Here is a 16,691-nt window from a genome sequence, read left to right as displayed (position 1 = left end):
CCCTTAACTTCCCTTTATGAAGGAGGTGAGATTACAGAGAGAGAAAAAAAGACTGTCCCAGTTCTGAAGGGGCTCTCAGTCTAGGAAGGGAGACAGCCGGCAAGCCATGATGGACAAAGAAGACCCAGGCAGACTCTCGAGCAAATCAATCCGTGGAAGACCCAGTGTTAAGGGTCATCAAGAAAGGCTTTCTATACAAGGTGGGCTTTAGTGGAGACTCAGAGGAAGCCAGGGGAGCCAAGAGACTGGGACAGGGAGAGACTGCCAGAGAAAATGCCTGGAGATGGTGAGGCTTGTGTAAGGGAAAGCCCAGAAGTTGGGGGCACAAGGAGGGTAAGGGGGGCAGGGAGGTGAGTATGCGGAGCCTTTCTTTGTCTCACCATGGTCCAGGTACCTGGCATGTGGTAAGCAGCAGGCTTATATATGGAAAGACAAGAGACATTGCCCCCCCCCCCAATTTACAATCTAATCTCATGCACCTCGACTACAAACGAGCCAGAGCTTTTGAGTTCCCTTCCTGCCCAAGCTCTAAGGCCTGATGGTCCCCCTTCCTGTTTTCTTTTCAGGACCAATGACTTCTTTACCCCAGGCGGGGGGGGGGGGTGTCCTGAGGCCACCAGTCCCTTTGTCTCTACTTACCTTCCACCACCATCCTGTCTTCACCTTTCAGATGCAGAGGGGCACCAGAGGCCTCTTCCTTGCCTCCCTCATCCTCTGTGCCACCCTATCAGAGACCCTGGGACTTGTGTTATCTGTAAGTGCCTCTGCATCCCAGCTGCTCTTTATGGTGGGGAGGGGGATGAGAGAAAACTGCCACTGTTCTCCCATCGCCTTACATTTAAGTTGCAGATAAAAAAGGGGGAAAGTTCTCAGTTTTAAGTTAGGGGGGAAAAAAGGGTCTCCTTATTTTCCCAATCATTGGGGGGGGGGGAGTTTGTGAACCCCCAGGGGCCCTGTACTGTTCCTGGCAATGCCACCTAACGAGGGAGAGCCCAGGGAGGAACTGGGAGGGAAGATTTGGAAGAGGAGCTGATGGCCAAGCAAGGCAGACCTGGCCTTAGGGGCAGGAGGGGACAATTAAGCCCATGGCTCATGTAGCCCTGATTCTCCCAAGGTTTTGACAGCTCCTTGGATTCAATTCCACTGTGCTGAAACTGCATTAAACCAGTTAACTTGGCAAGCAATGAATGAATTACAGGTAGACCTCCACTTACAATCAATTCTAAGCCTAAACTTAATAACCCTAATAGCTTTAAGCTATTATTTAAGCTATCAGAGATCAGCGTTAAGAAACAATTCTTAGCTCATAGCCACTCTGTAACCCACTGGTGGATGCCTGCAAAGTTATATGTCAGAAAAATTTGGACAAATAGAATTATTGAAAATTCAGTCAAAGAGTTTTATTACAGAAACGCTGAAGAGAATCGTTTTGCAAAACGAGCACTCTGTTCATTGAATTTATACACTAATTAGTGTGCCACTCTCAGTACTTCCCAATAGAAATCTGAATTTTTTTGTAAATTAGATTTAAAGTGAATCCCTTGTCAGTAATGCTAATTCAAAGATAAGACTGTAGGAAAGGAAGCCCAAGAATTCGTGTATCTAAGCTCCCAGTTTTACAGGTGAGAAAACTGAAGCCCAGGGTGCCTTAGTCTCACTGAGTTAATGCAGTTTTCAATAGGATTTAAATCACCCCAGTTTGTAGACGGTCCCAGGAGAATCTTACTCCCCATGACTCATGACCTATTTCCCCTGACACCTTGAAAGATACTGGGCTTTGTTCTACATTATAAAAATTCCTGGGCCTATATTCATTCATTCATTCATTCATTCATTCATTCATTCAATCCAAGCTTCCTTGAAACAAAATTGTCTCAGCTTACATCTAGTTAGATGGTTCCATACCTGGGATTTGATCTCTGTTGCAGGTTTTTTTAAAAATCCAGTTACCTAATTGTTTTTTCTCCCTTTGGTTAAGGCCAAGGAAAAGAGAGGCTGGACCTTGAATAGTGCTGGTTATCTGCTCGGTCCACGTAAGTGAAAGACCTTTATTTTCTCTTCTAAAGTGAATAAGATAACTATTTAGAGTTTTTATTTCAATCTGAGTTCTGTCACCGATTAGTTACCTGAGGCAAATCTCTGCCCTTTCCAAGTTTCTTCATCTTTAAAATGAAAAGATTGGCCCAAGCCTCCAATTTGAAATTTTCCTATTTTGAAATCCCCCCTTTATAAATGGAAGTATAGTCAATTATTCGTTGTTTGAATGAATTAAAATGTACAGAGATAAGTGGGTCTGAACAAAAATATTTTTCCTGGGATAAATGAAGACAGTCTACAGAACACAAAATCTCTGAATGAAACTGGGAGATGTAGATAAAATTAGATTTAGATGAGCAGGGAGAGGTGATGGTGGAGAATTACTCAACTGTGAATTGCCTTGAAGGTGACTTCTATAGATCCCAAGAAAACACTTAGCTCTGATGGTAGGGGAGAAGGAGAGGGAAAAGGGGAATGCTGTCTGTACATGATGGGCTGGCCTGGATTTTGTCACTCCTCCCCATAAAGCCAAGTCCTTGCTCCCTTTGTAATCCATCATTTTGGTTTTTTTTTTTTTTTTGGCAAGGCAAATGGGGTTAAGTGACTTGCCCAAGGCCACACAGCTAGGTCATTATTGAGTGCCTCAGGCTGGATTTGAACTCAGGTCCTCCTGACTCCAGGGCCAGTGCTCTATGCACTGTGCCATCTAGCTGCCCCCATCATTTTTTTGGGAAGATTAGCAACACCCCTCCCCATAGCTACCCAACTCCAATCTGAATAAAAGGCTTTCTTTGCCAAGGGGAAATATCTTTCCAGTGTCCCCTGGAAGGGATTGGGCATGCCATGGGTGTCCTTTGTGAGAGTAGGGATGTGGATAAGATAAGGCTTCAAGTATCCATGTAGATGACCTGGCCCAAGAAGGTGGTGCTTGTGACTTCTCAGTGACTCTGTTGGGTCCAATTCCTCATTTGGGTAGGATGGACTATTTCAACCAATCAATCAAATGCTAGCTACATGGAGAGAAGCCTGAAGCTTCTGGGACTTGGTAGTTGGGGCTTGTGAGCCTTAGACATTGCCTCAGTATTTATCATGTTACATTTGATAGGAAGAGTCACAGAACTTTGACTCTGAAGGGTTCTTACAGTTCATCTTTTCTGTTACAAATGAGGAAACAGAGGATCCCAAGCTTAGGTTCAGGATCTTTAGCTAATTAGTGTCCATGCTGGGGACCAGAACCCAAGTCTGACTCTTAGCCCTCTAGCTACCACAGCTGCTGTTACTTAGGTGGTTTCTGAAATATCTCATTAAGCAAACAAACCCCCAACCTGGGACCCTTGAAGAGAGAACAGCATTTCTGAAGGGCATTTTCCATGCGTCCCATTTGAAGCAGAAACAGGAGTTAGACTGGCATTTGTTTTGAAATGGCAAGCCTAGTGGATTTCTTGTGGCATGGAACACATTCTCAGACAGGCAGTGAGCTGGCTATGATGCCCCCTCCATGATCCCCCCTCCCCTCCCCTCCAGGAATGCAACAGGACCAAGGGGTTTCTTTGCTGTCAATATCCCTTCATGGGCAACACTGCCATGTTTTATTGCTAGGCTCAAATCTCAGGGAACTACCAGTCTAGAAGGGCTTAGACCATCAGATGTACATGCAGATCCATTAGAGTGAGCTCAGATGTCAGCCTGAGGAGCCTCGGAAGAGGCTGCCCCTCTCCAGCCTCTCCTGGAATGCCCTTCCTCCTCACCTTTCAGGCTTGTCACATCTGTTTCTCTCCAAGTCTCACCTGGGGGTCACCTCCTACAGGGGCCTTTTCTTGATGCCCCAGTTCCTTGTTTCAACCCATCAAACCACTTGCTATGCATTTTATATTATTTATAATTTATATTTCCCTGTAGCTCGAGGCTGTTTCCTTTTGTTTCTTTTTTCTTTTTGCAAGGCAATGGGGTTAAGTGACTTGCCCAAGGTCACACAGCTAAGTGATTATCAAGTGTCTGAGGTTGTATTTGAACTCAGGTCCTCCTGCCTCCAGGGCCGGTGCTCTGTCCACTGAGCCACCTAACTGGCCCGAGGCTGTTTCCTTTTGGTAAAGGCAACATGAGAGCTAGGGGCTGGGCTGTAACAAGAATTTAGTACGGGCTTGGGAAAGAAAGAATGAATGTTTACCGGTGGGAAGGGAAGTTCTCAAGGGAGTTTGCTTACAGAGATGTGAGAGGGGCTGCTCCTCTGTCCCACAGGACTTTTTTCTCTCCTCTATAGCTCCAGGGGAATTGTTCCTTTGCTTTGCCAAAAGGGAAAAAGAAATACCCAAATAGTAACAAAAGCAGCAAAAACAAGCTTTTCCCAAAAAGAGACAGTTTGTTCTTATAATTTCACCTGGATTAATGAAAAAAAATCTAGCCCCTTGGGGGATCCTTTCAGGAAATCCTTTATGTCAGAACCTGGATATCAATATGATTCTATTTAGGGACGATGGATGGCAGCCTGTTGGGATTAGCTGACTTCTAGTCTTCTTAGGTCTCAAGTCCTGCCTATGCTCTGTCTGAAGGAATCGGCAATGGGACCAACTGAAACCTGTCATTCCCCCAGTGACCAGACAGTTCGGACTGGGAGTTGTCTTCGGCTCTCTCCTTGATGTCTCCATCACATGGAGCCTCAGTTGTTGTTGTGGGTCCTTGTTTCTTTGCAATGTTGACAGCAGCTCTTGAACCCTTTCCCCCTGGCCCAGGAATTCAATTCAACCCCACTGGCCCTGCTCGAGGAAGAGGCCCCAAACTGTTTCCCTCTTTGCTTGACTCAATAGATGCCGTGGATAATCACAGATCATTTAATGACAAGCACAGCCTCGCTGGCAAACGGGAACTCAAGGCTGAAGATGGGGTGAAGTCAGGTAAGGATTTGGGTCTCCCATGCCCCTTTCCTATCTGCCACTAACAATGTCTTTCATTCCTTTCTGCCTGTAACTCTTGGCTGGTGCTCCTGGAAGGAGTAGAATCCAGAACCAAGGTGGGGGTGGGGGTCCTCCCGCCTTTCTTTATCTCCATTTGATAGAAGAAGAAACCTAGGAATGAACACATGAAGATATTCAGTAGCAGGATCAGGGGGTCATTTTGAAGACCAAATTTAAAAAGGAATTTTTTCAGGGATGGTAGAAAAAACATACTTAGAAAATTTTTGCTGATCTTGACTCCCATGGCCAGCATTGAGCCTTTTAGAAAGGAGCTCTCCATTTGGCACATTTAAATCAGAGGACAGAAGCTAGGCCAGATTGTTTTAAAGTGGCAATCACAGTAGAACTCTCTCCCAGATGGAATCTGAGCTACCTTGGAAATACCCCAGAGTCAGAGTCAGCATCCCAAATTCTCCTTGTAGCTTAGATTCTCTCCCCTTGATCAGTCCACATATTCACTGGGTCCTCAGAATTCTCCTTAGTGCTCCTTCCATCTCCTCCCAGCCACCATTCATATCACCTCCTAGCCCAAGAGCCTTCTCACTGGGTCTCCTCACTTAAGTCTCACCTTTATCCAACATTTCCTGCAAAATATGGCCAGATTCTTCTTTATGAGTCCCTGCCCTTAGCGTGTTTAGAGACTCAAATTCCATTACACAAGTCCTCCGCAATCCAACCCTCTCTTCTCTCCCAGGTCCTCTCCTCTTATCTCCTTACAGGAATTCGAGATCCAACAAAACTGGACTCCATGACATTCTTCATATTTATCTTGTCTTTCCTTTCTTTGCCCGTGTTGTGTCTTCTTTCGCCCACCACCCACTGAAATCCTACCCACCCTGATTACCTCAGCTAAAAGAGATCTCTTCCTTTTGGTTTTACCTCTTCAGTACTTGTCACAGGTTTTCCAGGAGACAGATGTCACATCATTGCTTTTTCTCCCAAGATCACATGGTCCTTAAGGATAGAGTCTTTGTCTTTTGCATCTTAGTCATCTCCCCTAATGACAAGCCTTAGATGGTCAGTGGTCACTCTTTCTTGACTGGATGAAATGAGGGCTAGGGTACCCAGGATCCCAAGGAACTGCCCAGTACTCATTTCTCTCATGTCCCATGAACTCCCCCTTCTGGCCAGGACCATTCTCCATTGATAGAGAAAATTCCTGACACGGGAAGTAGTCAGTCCCAGGAATGAACAGGCTACCTGTGGAGAGAAGCATTCCGTCCTACGTGGGCTGGATTGACTAGCTTCCTAAACGTCCAGTTAGACTTTTGAGGAGAATTACTGGATCGCTCTCTTGGTCATCTTAATCATCATGCATAATGGTCATGCTTTGAGAACCATAAAATCTATATGTTATGAGTAGGAATAGTGAGTCACATCCTTTTCCCTTCTTTCACTCCCAGCAAATAGCCCAGCTCTGTTTCCCCACTTCCCTGTGTTCTAGAACAATCCTTAAAAATTTCTTTATATGCTCTTAGGCTAGTAAGCTACTCTCCTGGGAGACCTGGACTAGGTGAACTACATTTTCCCATGAGAATGAAGCTTCAGACTTTTAGAAAACTCCAGGACTCTTACAGGCCATAAGAAGAGTGATGTATTATCAGAAAATTAAAAAACAAACACTAAATTCCTGGTTTTAATTTTGTTTTCATCTGACCCATGAAAACATTGATGAATAAAGTGATGGAAAAAGCAATGGAACAGATGGTCTCAGAGATAAAAGGGGCCTCAGGGATCATCTCAGTCATTTTCTGTACCTGGACAAGAATTGCTCTGTGAACATCCCTGCCAAGGTATCAGGCAGCTGGTCTCTATCTGAAGGCCTTTACCACCTGCCAAGGTAGCCCATTCCATTTTGGACCACTCACTGTTAGGAAGTTATTTCTTCTATTGAATAGAAATATGCATCTCTTTGATTTCTGCCCATTTCCTCTAGTTCTGCCTTCTGGGGTCAAACAAAGAAAACAGGAAAGGCCAAAATGTAGGGATATGGCAGTCAGAGGCCCTGAGTTCAAATCCAGTTCATCCCTATAACTTAGGAAAAGTCATTGAGTCTCAGTGGGCCTCATTTTCCTTCTCTGTAAAAGGAGATGATCTCCAAAGTCCCTTCCAGCTTGAAATCTATGTTCCTCTGAAGTCTGATCATTCTTCAACAATGTTGTCAACATTCACTATTAATCCTTTCTAGGAACCTTTGGAAGACCCACAACTGATGACAACATTGTGCGTACAGTACTTGAGTTTCTAACATACTTGCATCTCAAAGGTATGTAAAAGCATTTTCTAATTTTTCTCCCTCAACTTTCAGAATGCTGGAGAGTTGTTAAGAAAACAAGGAATACTCTAGCTTACTCACATCCAGGTTTTATATGTGGAAATTGGACAATTTTTTTTCAAGGCAAATGGGGTTAAGTGACTTGCCTAAGGTCACACAGCTAGGTCATTATTAAGTATCTGAGACCAGATTTGAACTCAGATCCTCCTGAGTCCAGGATCCCTACTCTATCCATGGTGCCACCTAGCTGCCCCAAAATTTGACAAATTTTTTAAAAACCTTGATAATAATTAGAACCATGACCCTTTTAAAAATCAATCATTCAACCAATATCAGAGATTCATGGAAAAGTCTGAGATTCCAGACTCCCTTTTTTTCATCCCTCCTCAGAAGATGGGTTTTTCCAAGGATGTTGCATAGGAAAGGACTGGGGGATCTGGTTGGTATTTTTTGGATCTCTTTGGTTAGTCTGTGTGTGTGTGTGTGTGTGTGTGTGTGTGTGTGTGTGTGTGTGTGTGTATTTTGTTTTTTGTTTTTACAAGGCAAATGGGGTTAAGTGGCTTGTCCAAGGTCACACAGCTGGCAATTATGAAGTGTCTGAGGTCAGATTTGAACTCAGGTTCCCCTGCTGCTCTATCCACTGCACCACCTAGCCACCCCGCTTTGGTTAGTTTTTAACTGAGTCCACAAAGACACTTCTAAAGTACCAATACCCTGGGGTGGCTAGGTGGTGCAGTGGATAGAGCACTGGCCCTGGAGTTGGGATGTGTGGCCTTGGGCAAGCCACTTAACCCCATTTGCCTTGCAAAAAACTAAAAAAATTTTTTTTAAAAAATTAAAGTACCAGTACCCCATTTAATTTCATCACTTCTTGCAAATTTGTCCAAGTGATGCTACACATAAAAGTATCAGATTGACAGAGAAAATTGAATTATGAAGTAAAACCTCATTAATTCTGATGAATCATTGGAACCCACTGTACCAGCAACTACCTCAAGTCACACATGAACTTGGCTGCCTTGTTTTATAATCATACTGGGTGGGGTGGCTAGGTGGCGAAGTGGATAAAGCACCGGCCCTGGAGTCAGGAGTACCTGGGTTCAGATCTGGTCTTAGACACTTAATACTTACCTAGCTGTGTGGCCTTGGGCAAGCCACTTAACCCCATTGCCTTGCAAAAACCTAAAAACAAACAAACATGTAATCATAATGGGCAAACTTTGTATGTACAAATATAGTTTTGCATATTTATATACACATAACCAGAATTTATAATCGTGTAATTACTAGAAAATTAACGAATTCAGCAAGAGCATTTATCTATTTTATGAGCGGCGAGCACATCAAATGCCATTTGTTGGACCATCAAAATCAAGAAATTATACTCATATTCATTTATTCTTTTTGAAGGCAGATTATTGGATTAAAAAGCCATTTTAAGTTCCACTCATTTAGATATTTGTTTTTAGATCAATAATTGTTTCAGAAAATAGGCAGAGATGCTTGAAACTAAAATAGCCCGACATTAGTTTTTCACCCCCTGGTATTTGTGTCCGTGATGTCAAATTAGATTTTGCATCAAGGATCCATCTGCTGGGTTGAGTGGTTGGTTGTTGTCCTTCGTTCTGGAAGAGGACTCAAATGGCAACTGTGCTGAATGGTACCATAGTAGAAAACAATCTGTAGAAATCATATTTTTCTGTCCTTAGAGCAATTTAGAAACAGCCATGTGTAGTGCTGTCTGAAATAAATTATTTGGAAGACCAATAATGCAGCCGAGTTAAAAAATACTCAGGTTTCAGGTCCTGTGTTATTTATATTTAAGTGCATGCTGAGAGAAGGCAGTCCATGGTTTGCCATGCCCTTCCTATGACAATTTAATTCATAAATGTAGCCAAGCCCCCCAAGACAAATCCCACTCTGACATATGTGTCCTTTAAATATCACTGAAATAATTCTTTCTTTGAACTTTTGCAGAAGCTGGGGCCCTTGATAATCTGCCCTCTGCAATCTCATCAGAAGAAACAACTCAGTCCTGAGAGAATGTGGCTTTTTTTTGTCTGTGATTGTGTGTTTTATGGTCAGATTTATAGAGGGCATTGACAGAATGGAGTTCCACGTATGGTGGTTTGCAGTAATCTATAAACTTAACATGTAGTAAACTAATTCTTCCTGTCTCTTCTGCCCTTACTGATGTGATGCTAGAATCCAATGTTTTGCTTTCATAAATATTTTACTTTATGTGATAAAATAAAAAAATAGCAATTGATTTTGTTTGTCTTATTCCTTCCTAATCATGTTTTAAAATATGGATGCCTCCTGTTTTTGTGTCAAATGGGCTTTTTGTCATTCCAGATAAGTCTGGGACACTTTGTTCTCTTACCAGAAAGACAGCACTCAGGAATGCAACTTAATTTTAATATAATTTGATCCATGTAATTGGAAAAACAAATTAGCTCCTGGAAATAAGAGAAGTTGAGAACATAGCCCAAAGACAAACAGAAATGATCTGCAGAGTACTTTCCCTCTGAGTTTTCATGGAACTGTTCCATAACTGAGAAAAGCAAGATTGACTCTATGAGTATTTAACAGACAACTTAAGACCCTATTTGTTTTTCTTCACAAGGAAAGAGGTTTTTGAGGCAGAGGGCACAATGCTGATCCCAATTCTGAAGTCCTGCAGAAAGAGGACACCAAACAGGCAACAATCAGAACCACTGAGAATCTTAGAATTGGACAGAAGCATCCAGATCAACCCCTCTCCCCAAGAAATCTCTCCTAGATCAGCCTGAAGAGCCCCAAGGAGGTGGATCCTCCATTTATCTCCTTCCTTTTACAGATCAGCCTCCTCTGACCTCCAGTTTCAATTGTCCTCTTTGCAATTCTCCCTTCCCTCCATTCTTCCTCATCTTATCTCCACCCACTGCTCCAACTTCTACCTTGTGGAATCAAAGAGAACACGTCAACCCCCTTCCCCACAGGCTAACACTTCAAATACACAAGAATGGTGACCATTCTGGATCTTTTCCCGCTCTGCCACCTTTAGTCTTTTTTTTTCCAAGCTAAACATCTATTGTTCCTTTGATTAGTCCTCATGGACTCCAGGCCCTCAACCACCCTGGCTGCCTTCCAGCTTATGGTTGTCCAACTAAACTGCAGCTCCTAGAATGAACAGAGGAGAGCTCCATCTGGGGTCAGACAAGGGCAGAATGAAGGAACCTCATCACTTCCTTGTTCCTGCAAGTTGGGTCAGGTTACTCTCCCAATACAGCCTAATAAAATCCCCAGATGGTTTTTCACACACACCACTGTCCAGCCATGGCTCACTGAGGCTGGGCTTGTGATACTGGGTTTTTGAGCCCAAGAGTAAGACCTTACATTCATTTCTATTGACTTTCACCTGATCCAAGTCGATATGAGACTCTGCAGGCCTCCCCCCATCTCCTTGGAACCTGAATGTTCCCCATGTACTTGCTTCCCCTCTCAATTTGGTGCCATATGTACATACCTGTGAGTGAAGAAACTTCATCCAGACTACTGACTTCTTCCTATCAGAGCTGTGATTCCTTAGCATAGGGAACTTCCAGATAGATATTCCGTTCCTTGGGAAACAAGGAGGCTGGTATCTGCTTGATAACCTGAAGGCTTAGTTACCTTGGGCCTTGGAGGTTAATTTATGTCTGTGATGTAAATAAGTTTAGAGTAACCAACCCAGATGTTCCCATGGATCATTTGTGCCTGATCTATGGCACAGCATCTGAGCTCATATTGGTCTGATCAGCCACAGTTGGACACACTGTCATTTGTCTCAATGTAGTGATGTCATTTTGGTCTTCCTTGATAATGAAGGACAAAACCCATTTTTGTCCAGTGAGACCAACTTTCTGCCTCTATAGTCATTAGTAAAACTATCACTTGCAGGGCAGCCACAGATCCCTGGGGCTCTGCCCTGGAGATCTGCCATGCTGTCTCTGAATCCCTAATGACTCTCTGAGGCTGGCCATGCCACCAGGCTGAATTCATCTCTTTGTCCTTTCATTGAGTCCACATCTCTCCATGACGACTGAACAGACAGTCTGTAGCCACAGTCTTCCCCTCATCTAGTAGTCTTGTCAAAAAAGAAATTGGAGGGGCGGCTAGGTGGTGTAGTGGATAGAGCACTGGCCTTGGAGTCAGGAGTACCTGGGTTCAAATCCGGCCTCAGACACTTAATAATTACCTAGCCGTGTGGCCTTGGGCAAGCCACTTAACCCCATTGCCTTGCAAAAACTTAAAAAAAAAAAAAAAGAAACTGTGGCTTGTCTGGTGACTCAGTCCTGGACGAAGCCCAGCTGACCCTGTCATCCCCACTGCCCTTTCATTGATCTTTCTTTTTTTTTTTAATTTATTTTTTCATTTTTTTTTTGCAAGGCAAATGGGGATAAGTGGCTTGCCCAAGGCCACATGGCTAGGTAATTATTAAGTGTCTGAGGCCGGATTTGAACTCAGGGCTTCCTGACTCCAAGGTCAGTGCTCTATCCACTGAGCAACCTAGCCACCCCTCATTGATCTTTCAATTGCAAATTCAGCACTTGATCCACTGCACCAACTAGTTGCCTATTAAAGGAAGTAATAGCATTTATATCATGCTTTACAAATATTATCTCATTTGAGCCTCACAACAACCCTGGTAAGTAGGTGCTGTTAAACCCTCATTTTACAAATGAGGAAACTGAGGCAAATCAAGAAGTATCTTGCCCTGGGTCACACAGCTTCTGAGGCAGAATTTTCACTTGTTTTTCTGATTCCAAGGCCTCATTATCCATTCTGGCACTCAGCCAATTCTTCAATTACATCAACCAGCCCTTTAAAATGTTTTTTTTTCCCCACTTAACAATCTATTTGCTTCTTTCTCACCCACCCTCTTCATTAAGAAATGAAAAATAAAACAAAAGCCTCTTTAAAAAACAAATGTGTATAGTTAAACAAAAGAAATCCTACAGTAACCATGAATGCATGTATGCATGTATCTATCCATCTATCATCTTTGTTTTAACTATAAAAACTGCTCTCCTGGTTCTGCTCATTTTATTTTGCATTAGTTCAGAAAAGTCTTTTCAGGCCTTTCTAAAACCATCCTCATTTTTTCTTAGTCCACTGATATCACGTTGCCTTCATATGCCAAAATTTGTTTAGTTATTCCTCAATTGATGAGCACTTCCCCAGTCTTCAATTCTTTACCATCACGAAAGCGCTACTCTAAATATTCTTATACATATGCATACTTCCTTCTTTGTTGGTTCTTCGGGAGTATGGGCCTAGTAGTGATACTCCTTGGTTTAAGGATGTTGAGGTTAGTGACTTTTGAGATAGAGTTCCAATTTACTTTCCGGAATAATTGAGTCAATACACAGCTCCACTAACATCACCCTGTTTTCCCACAGCCCTCCCAATAGTTTGTCATTGAGGGGAGGGGTTCAACTCTGTCAGGCTACTGAATAAATTGTTTTAATTTATTGTATAGCTTTATTTTGAATTTTACAATTTTTCCCCTAATCTCACTCCCCCCCCCCCCCACAGAAAGCAATCTGTTAGTCTTTATCTTGTTTCCATGGTATACATTGATCTCAGTTGAATGTGATGAGAGAGAAATCATATCCTTAAGGAAGAAACAGAAAGTATAAGAGAGAGCAAGATCAGACAATAAGACAGCAAGTTTTTTCCCCCCTAAATTTAAGGTAATAGTCCTTGGTCTTTGTTTAAACTCCATAGCTGTTTCTCTGGCTACAGATGGCATTCTCCATCGCAGACAGCCCCAAATTGTCCCTGATTGTTGCACTGATGGAATGAGTGTGCCCATCAAGGTTGATCATCGCCCCCATGTTGCTGTGAGGGTGTACAGTGTTTTTCTGGTTCTCACTCAGCATCAGTTCACGCAGATCCCTCCAGGCTTCCCTGAATTCCCATCCTTCCTGGCTTCTAATAGAATAGCGTTCCATCACATACATATACCACAGTTTGCTAAGCCATTCCCCAATTGATGGACATCTCATGAATATTTTTGTACAATAAATTGTTTTATTTTCTTTACATTCCTTTAAAAATTTAGATTTAGAGCACTAATAAAAATATGGTTGGGGTAGCTAGTGGTACAGTGGATAGAGCACTGGCCCTGGAGTTAGGAGGGACCTGAGTTCAAATGCAGCCTCAGACATTTGACACTTTCTAGCTGTGTGACCTTGGGCAAATCACTTAACCCCAATTGCCTTGTCCAAAAAAAAATGTGTTTATTTAAACATGGCTTGTTCTTCCTTAGAAAATGCAGTTTATCTAATGGGAATGACTTAGTCTTTTACATTTGAATCAATTCTTTGTGTATCTTGGAAATGAGTGCCTTGTCAGATAAACTTGCTGCAAAGACTTTTCTCCATTAGCTATTCTGTCTCTTGGTTTTGTGTAAAAACTATAATTTGGGGACAGCTAGGTGGTACAGTGGATAGAGCACTCCCTTGGTTGAGGAGTCAAGAGGACCTGAGCTCAAATGGGACCTCAGACACTTCATACTGACTTAGCTGTGTGGCCTTGGGCAAGTCACTTAACCCCATTGCCGTCTAGAAACCAAGCCAAGAACAAACAAAATAACTTGAGATTGCCTGTAATCAAATTTTCCTTTTGCCAATTTTTTCACACCTACTCCTACGGCTACTTCTGGGGCTAATTTCTAGGTCGCACTTTAAAGTGACATGACTACTGGTGCCACCGCTACTGGTGCCACCGCTTGCATCACCCTGCTCCTCCTCCTCCTCCTGCGGGCAGGGCTTCTGCTGCTCCTGTTGCTGTTGCTAATCGCTACTAGTTATTGTGACTAGTTTTAAGTTACCTTTTTTGTTTGTTTTGTTTTGGTAAAGCCGTGGGGTTAGGTGACTTGCCCAAGGCCACACGGCTAGGTCATTATGAAGTGCCTGAGGGCAGACTTGAACTCAGGTCCTCCTGACTCCAGCGCCGGCGCTCTACCCACTGCGCCACCGAGCCGCCCTTCACGTTACCTTAATACCATTGCTACTGGTGCTGCTGCTGCCATTCTCCCTCACTAGACAATGCTTCTCTTTTGGGCCTCATCATCCCCCTAGTGAGACCTGGCACCACCTGGTGGCCCGATCTCCAAGAATGGGAGAGAGTATTGAGCCAGAGGCTTTTGTGCTCACTTCTTAAGTTCCCACCTCCCTTTCCCCCTTCTGACAAAAGTGTGAAGACACACTTGCCCTCTTACCCTTGGCCCCTGTTCTGGGGCTGCTCCACTGCACCCCTAAGTCTCAGAGAACCAAGGATGATGCCCCAGCCCTGAAGTTCATGGGGAACATTTCCGAGGAGCCTGCAACTCTTCAGCTGCTCAGCTGAGGGAAGCTGTTGAGGCTGATATGTATGTTTTGGGGAAGCTGCCTCTGAGGCCTGAGTAACCCCTTGGTAGAGAAGCGGGGCAATGTCCTTTGTCCTGCCATTTTCTTCACTAGCAGTAGCTCACATTTACATAGCACTTTGTTTGCAAAGCACTTTCTCTGTCATCTCACTTCATCTACACAATCAGTCCAGAAGGGAGTAGGATTACCCTCATTTTTACAGATGAGGAAACTAAGGCAGAGGCTGATTGAACCAGGGTCAAACAACTAGTGTCAGAGGCAGGATTTGTACTGTGTTCTGACTCCAAATCCAGTATTTAATTTGTTGTATTCTTTTTTAGCTGGGGCCTCAGTAGAGGTACCCGGTCACTACTGAAAGGATGTATCATATGTGAATGTTCCCCCAAGTCTCTTAGAAGCAGGGAATAGAGTCAAGGGTTTTTCCTGTTTAGCCCCTCTACCCCACTCCTTTCTTCCCCTCCCCACATATCTTTTCCTCTCTCCCTTGGGTGAAACACCCAATTCCTCATGTTACACTTTGGAAATAACTGTGACACTTAATAATGACCTAGCTGTGTGGCCTTGGGCAAGCCACTCGACCCCATTGTCTTGCAAAAACCTAACAAAATATAAAGAAATAACTGTGAGCATGTTTGTGATCTTGCCCAGGAAAATGAGGTGCAGGAGACTCCAGGGGCATTCTCTTACATCATTACTAGATCATGAGCTGGATGGTTCTGCTAACCACCATCAGTCCCTTATAAGCACCAAGGTGCTCTTTGACCTTACATTGAATTCTCACAAACCACGTCTTAGCAACTTTTAGAAATTTGCTGTTGGTTTATTTTCCATAAAGTGAAATCTGGCGCCTGTGCTCTGGAGATAACCTCAGGTGGCCTTGAACATTAATGATCTTCTTGGAAACTGGTTTCAGTGCTTCTGCAGGTATCATCTGGAGCCTCCAAGTAGACCCAGTCACACTTGCGTCCTGAGAGAAATTAATTTTAATGATGTTTCATTTGATTATTAGTGACAATTTGCAGTATTCCTTTTCTCACAGAATGACTGGCTTAGAGAGGAGTCTCTCTCTCCGGCTAAAGAGTATCAGAACCATTCTGGCTGGGTTGTAGGCATCTGGCTTGGACTCTGCCCAACTGGGAAACTGATTTGTTTACTGTTTGAACAGAATTCAAACTAGGTGACTTTCCTCCCTGGGAGAAAGAACTTTGGACATTGGTCCCTTCATTAAAGTTTGGGGTAACCTGGCTCATGAAAAATTACTTGAGAGATCTGGCTGCCAATGGCTCCCCCTATCCAAATTGCTGGAGGCCGCCAATCACATTTTCAGCAGGAGGGGCTCGAACTTTTCTAGCCCACCTTCCCCTTAAATGCTTACCAATCAGGATGGGCATCTGGGTGGTACAGTGGATAGAGCACTGGCCTTGGAGTCAGGAGGACAGGAGTTTGAATCCAGCCTCAGACACTTGCCACTTATTATGTGACCCTGGTTAAATCTGTTTCCCATCCAGGGCCATCTCTAGTCATCCTGATTCACACCTGACCATTGGACCTAGATGACTCTGGAGGAGAAAGTGAGGCTGGTGACTTAGCACAGCACCCTGCTCCCCCACTCAAATCCAATTCATGTGCTTGTCATGGCCTCACCTCCCTGATGTCGTGGTCTTCTTCAAATGGACAAACGTACAGTCCAACCAGGACTGTACATGACAATTATGCTTAACATATTTTCTTATTAGTCATGCTACGAAAGAAGAATTAGAACTAAGAAGAGAAAACTATTAGAAAAGGGAAAAAATTAAATTTTAAAAAGGGAACGTAGTATGCTTTGCTTTGCACTCAGGCTCCATAGTTTGTTTTTTCCCTCTGGATGATGACATTTTTCTTAGGTCTCTCAGGATTGTCACAGAACTGTTGAGAAGAGCCAAATCCCTCATGGTTGCTGTTGATGTGGACAAGGTTCTCCTGGTTCTGCTCCCTGCACTCAGCATCAGTTCAAGCAAGTCTTTCCAGACTCTTCTAAGGTCTGACGTT

General features: G+C 43.5%; 1 protein-coding gene across 1 annotated transcript; it reads left to right on the top strand.

The window, feature by feature from the left end:
- The first annotated feature begins 670 nt into the window (after window positions 1-670).
- GAL (galanin and GMAP prepropeptide) lies at window positions 671-9,330 on the top strand. Its single transcript, XM_074227622.1, has 5 exons — window positions 671-754; window positions 1,979-2,033; window positions 4,842-4,928; window positions 7,177-7,254; window positions 9,241-9,330. The coding sequence occupies exons 1-5, from the start codon at window positions 671-673 to the stop codon at window positions 9,300-9,302; spliced, it is 366 nt and encodes a 121-aa protein (XP_074083723.1). The 3' UTR covers window positions 9,303-9,330.
- The last annotated feature ends 7,361 nt before the right edge of the window (window positions 9,331-16,691 follow it).

The sequence above is a fragment of the Macrotis lagotis genome, chromosome 3 (assembly GCF_037893015.1).
Source record: "Macrotis lagotis isolate mMagLag1 chromosome 3, bilby.v1.9.chrom.fasta, whole genome shotgun sequence".
Lineage (NCBI taxonomy): Eukaryota > Metazoa > Chordata > Mammalia > Peramelemorphia > Peramelidae > Macrotis > Macrotis lagotis.
Note: the sequence above shows the minus strand (reverse complement) of the source record. Positions and strands in the feature narration are given on the sequence as shown.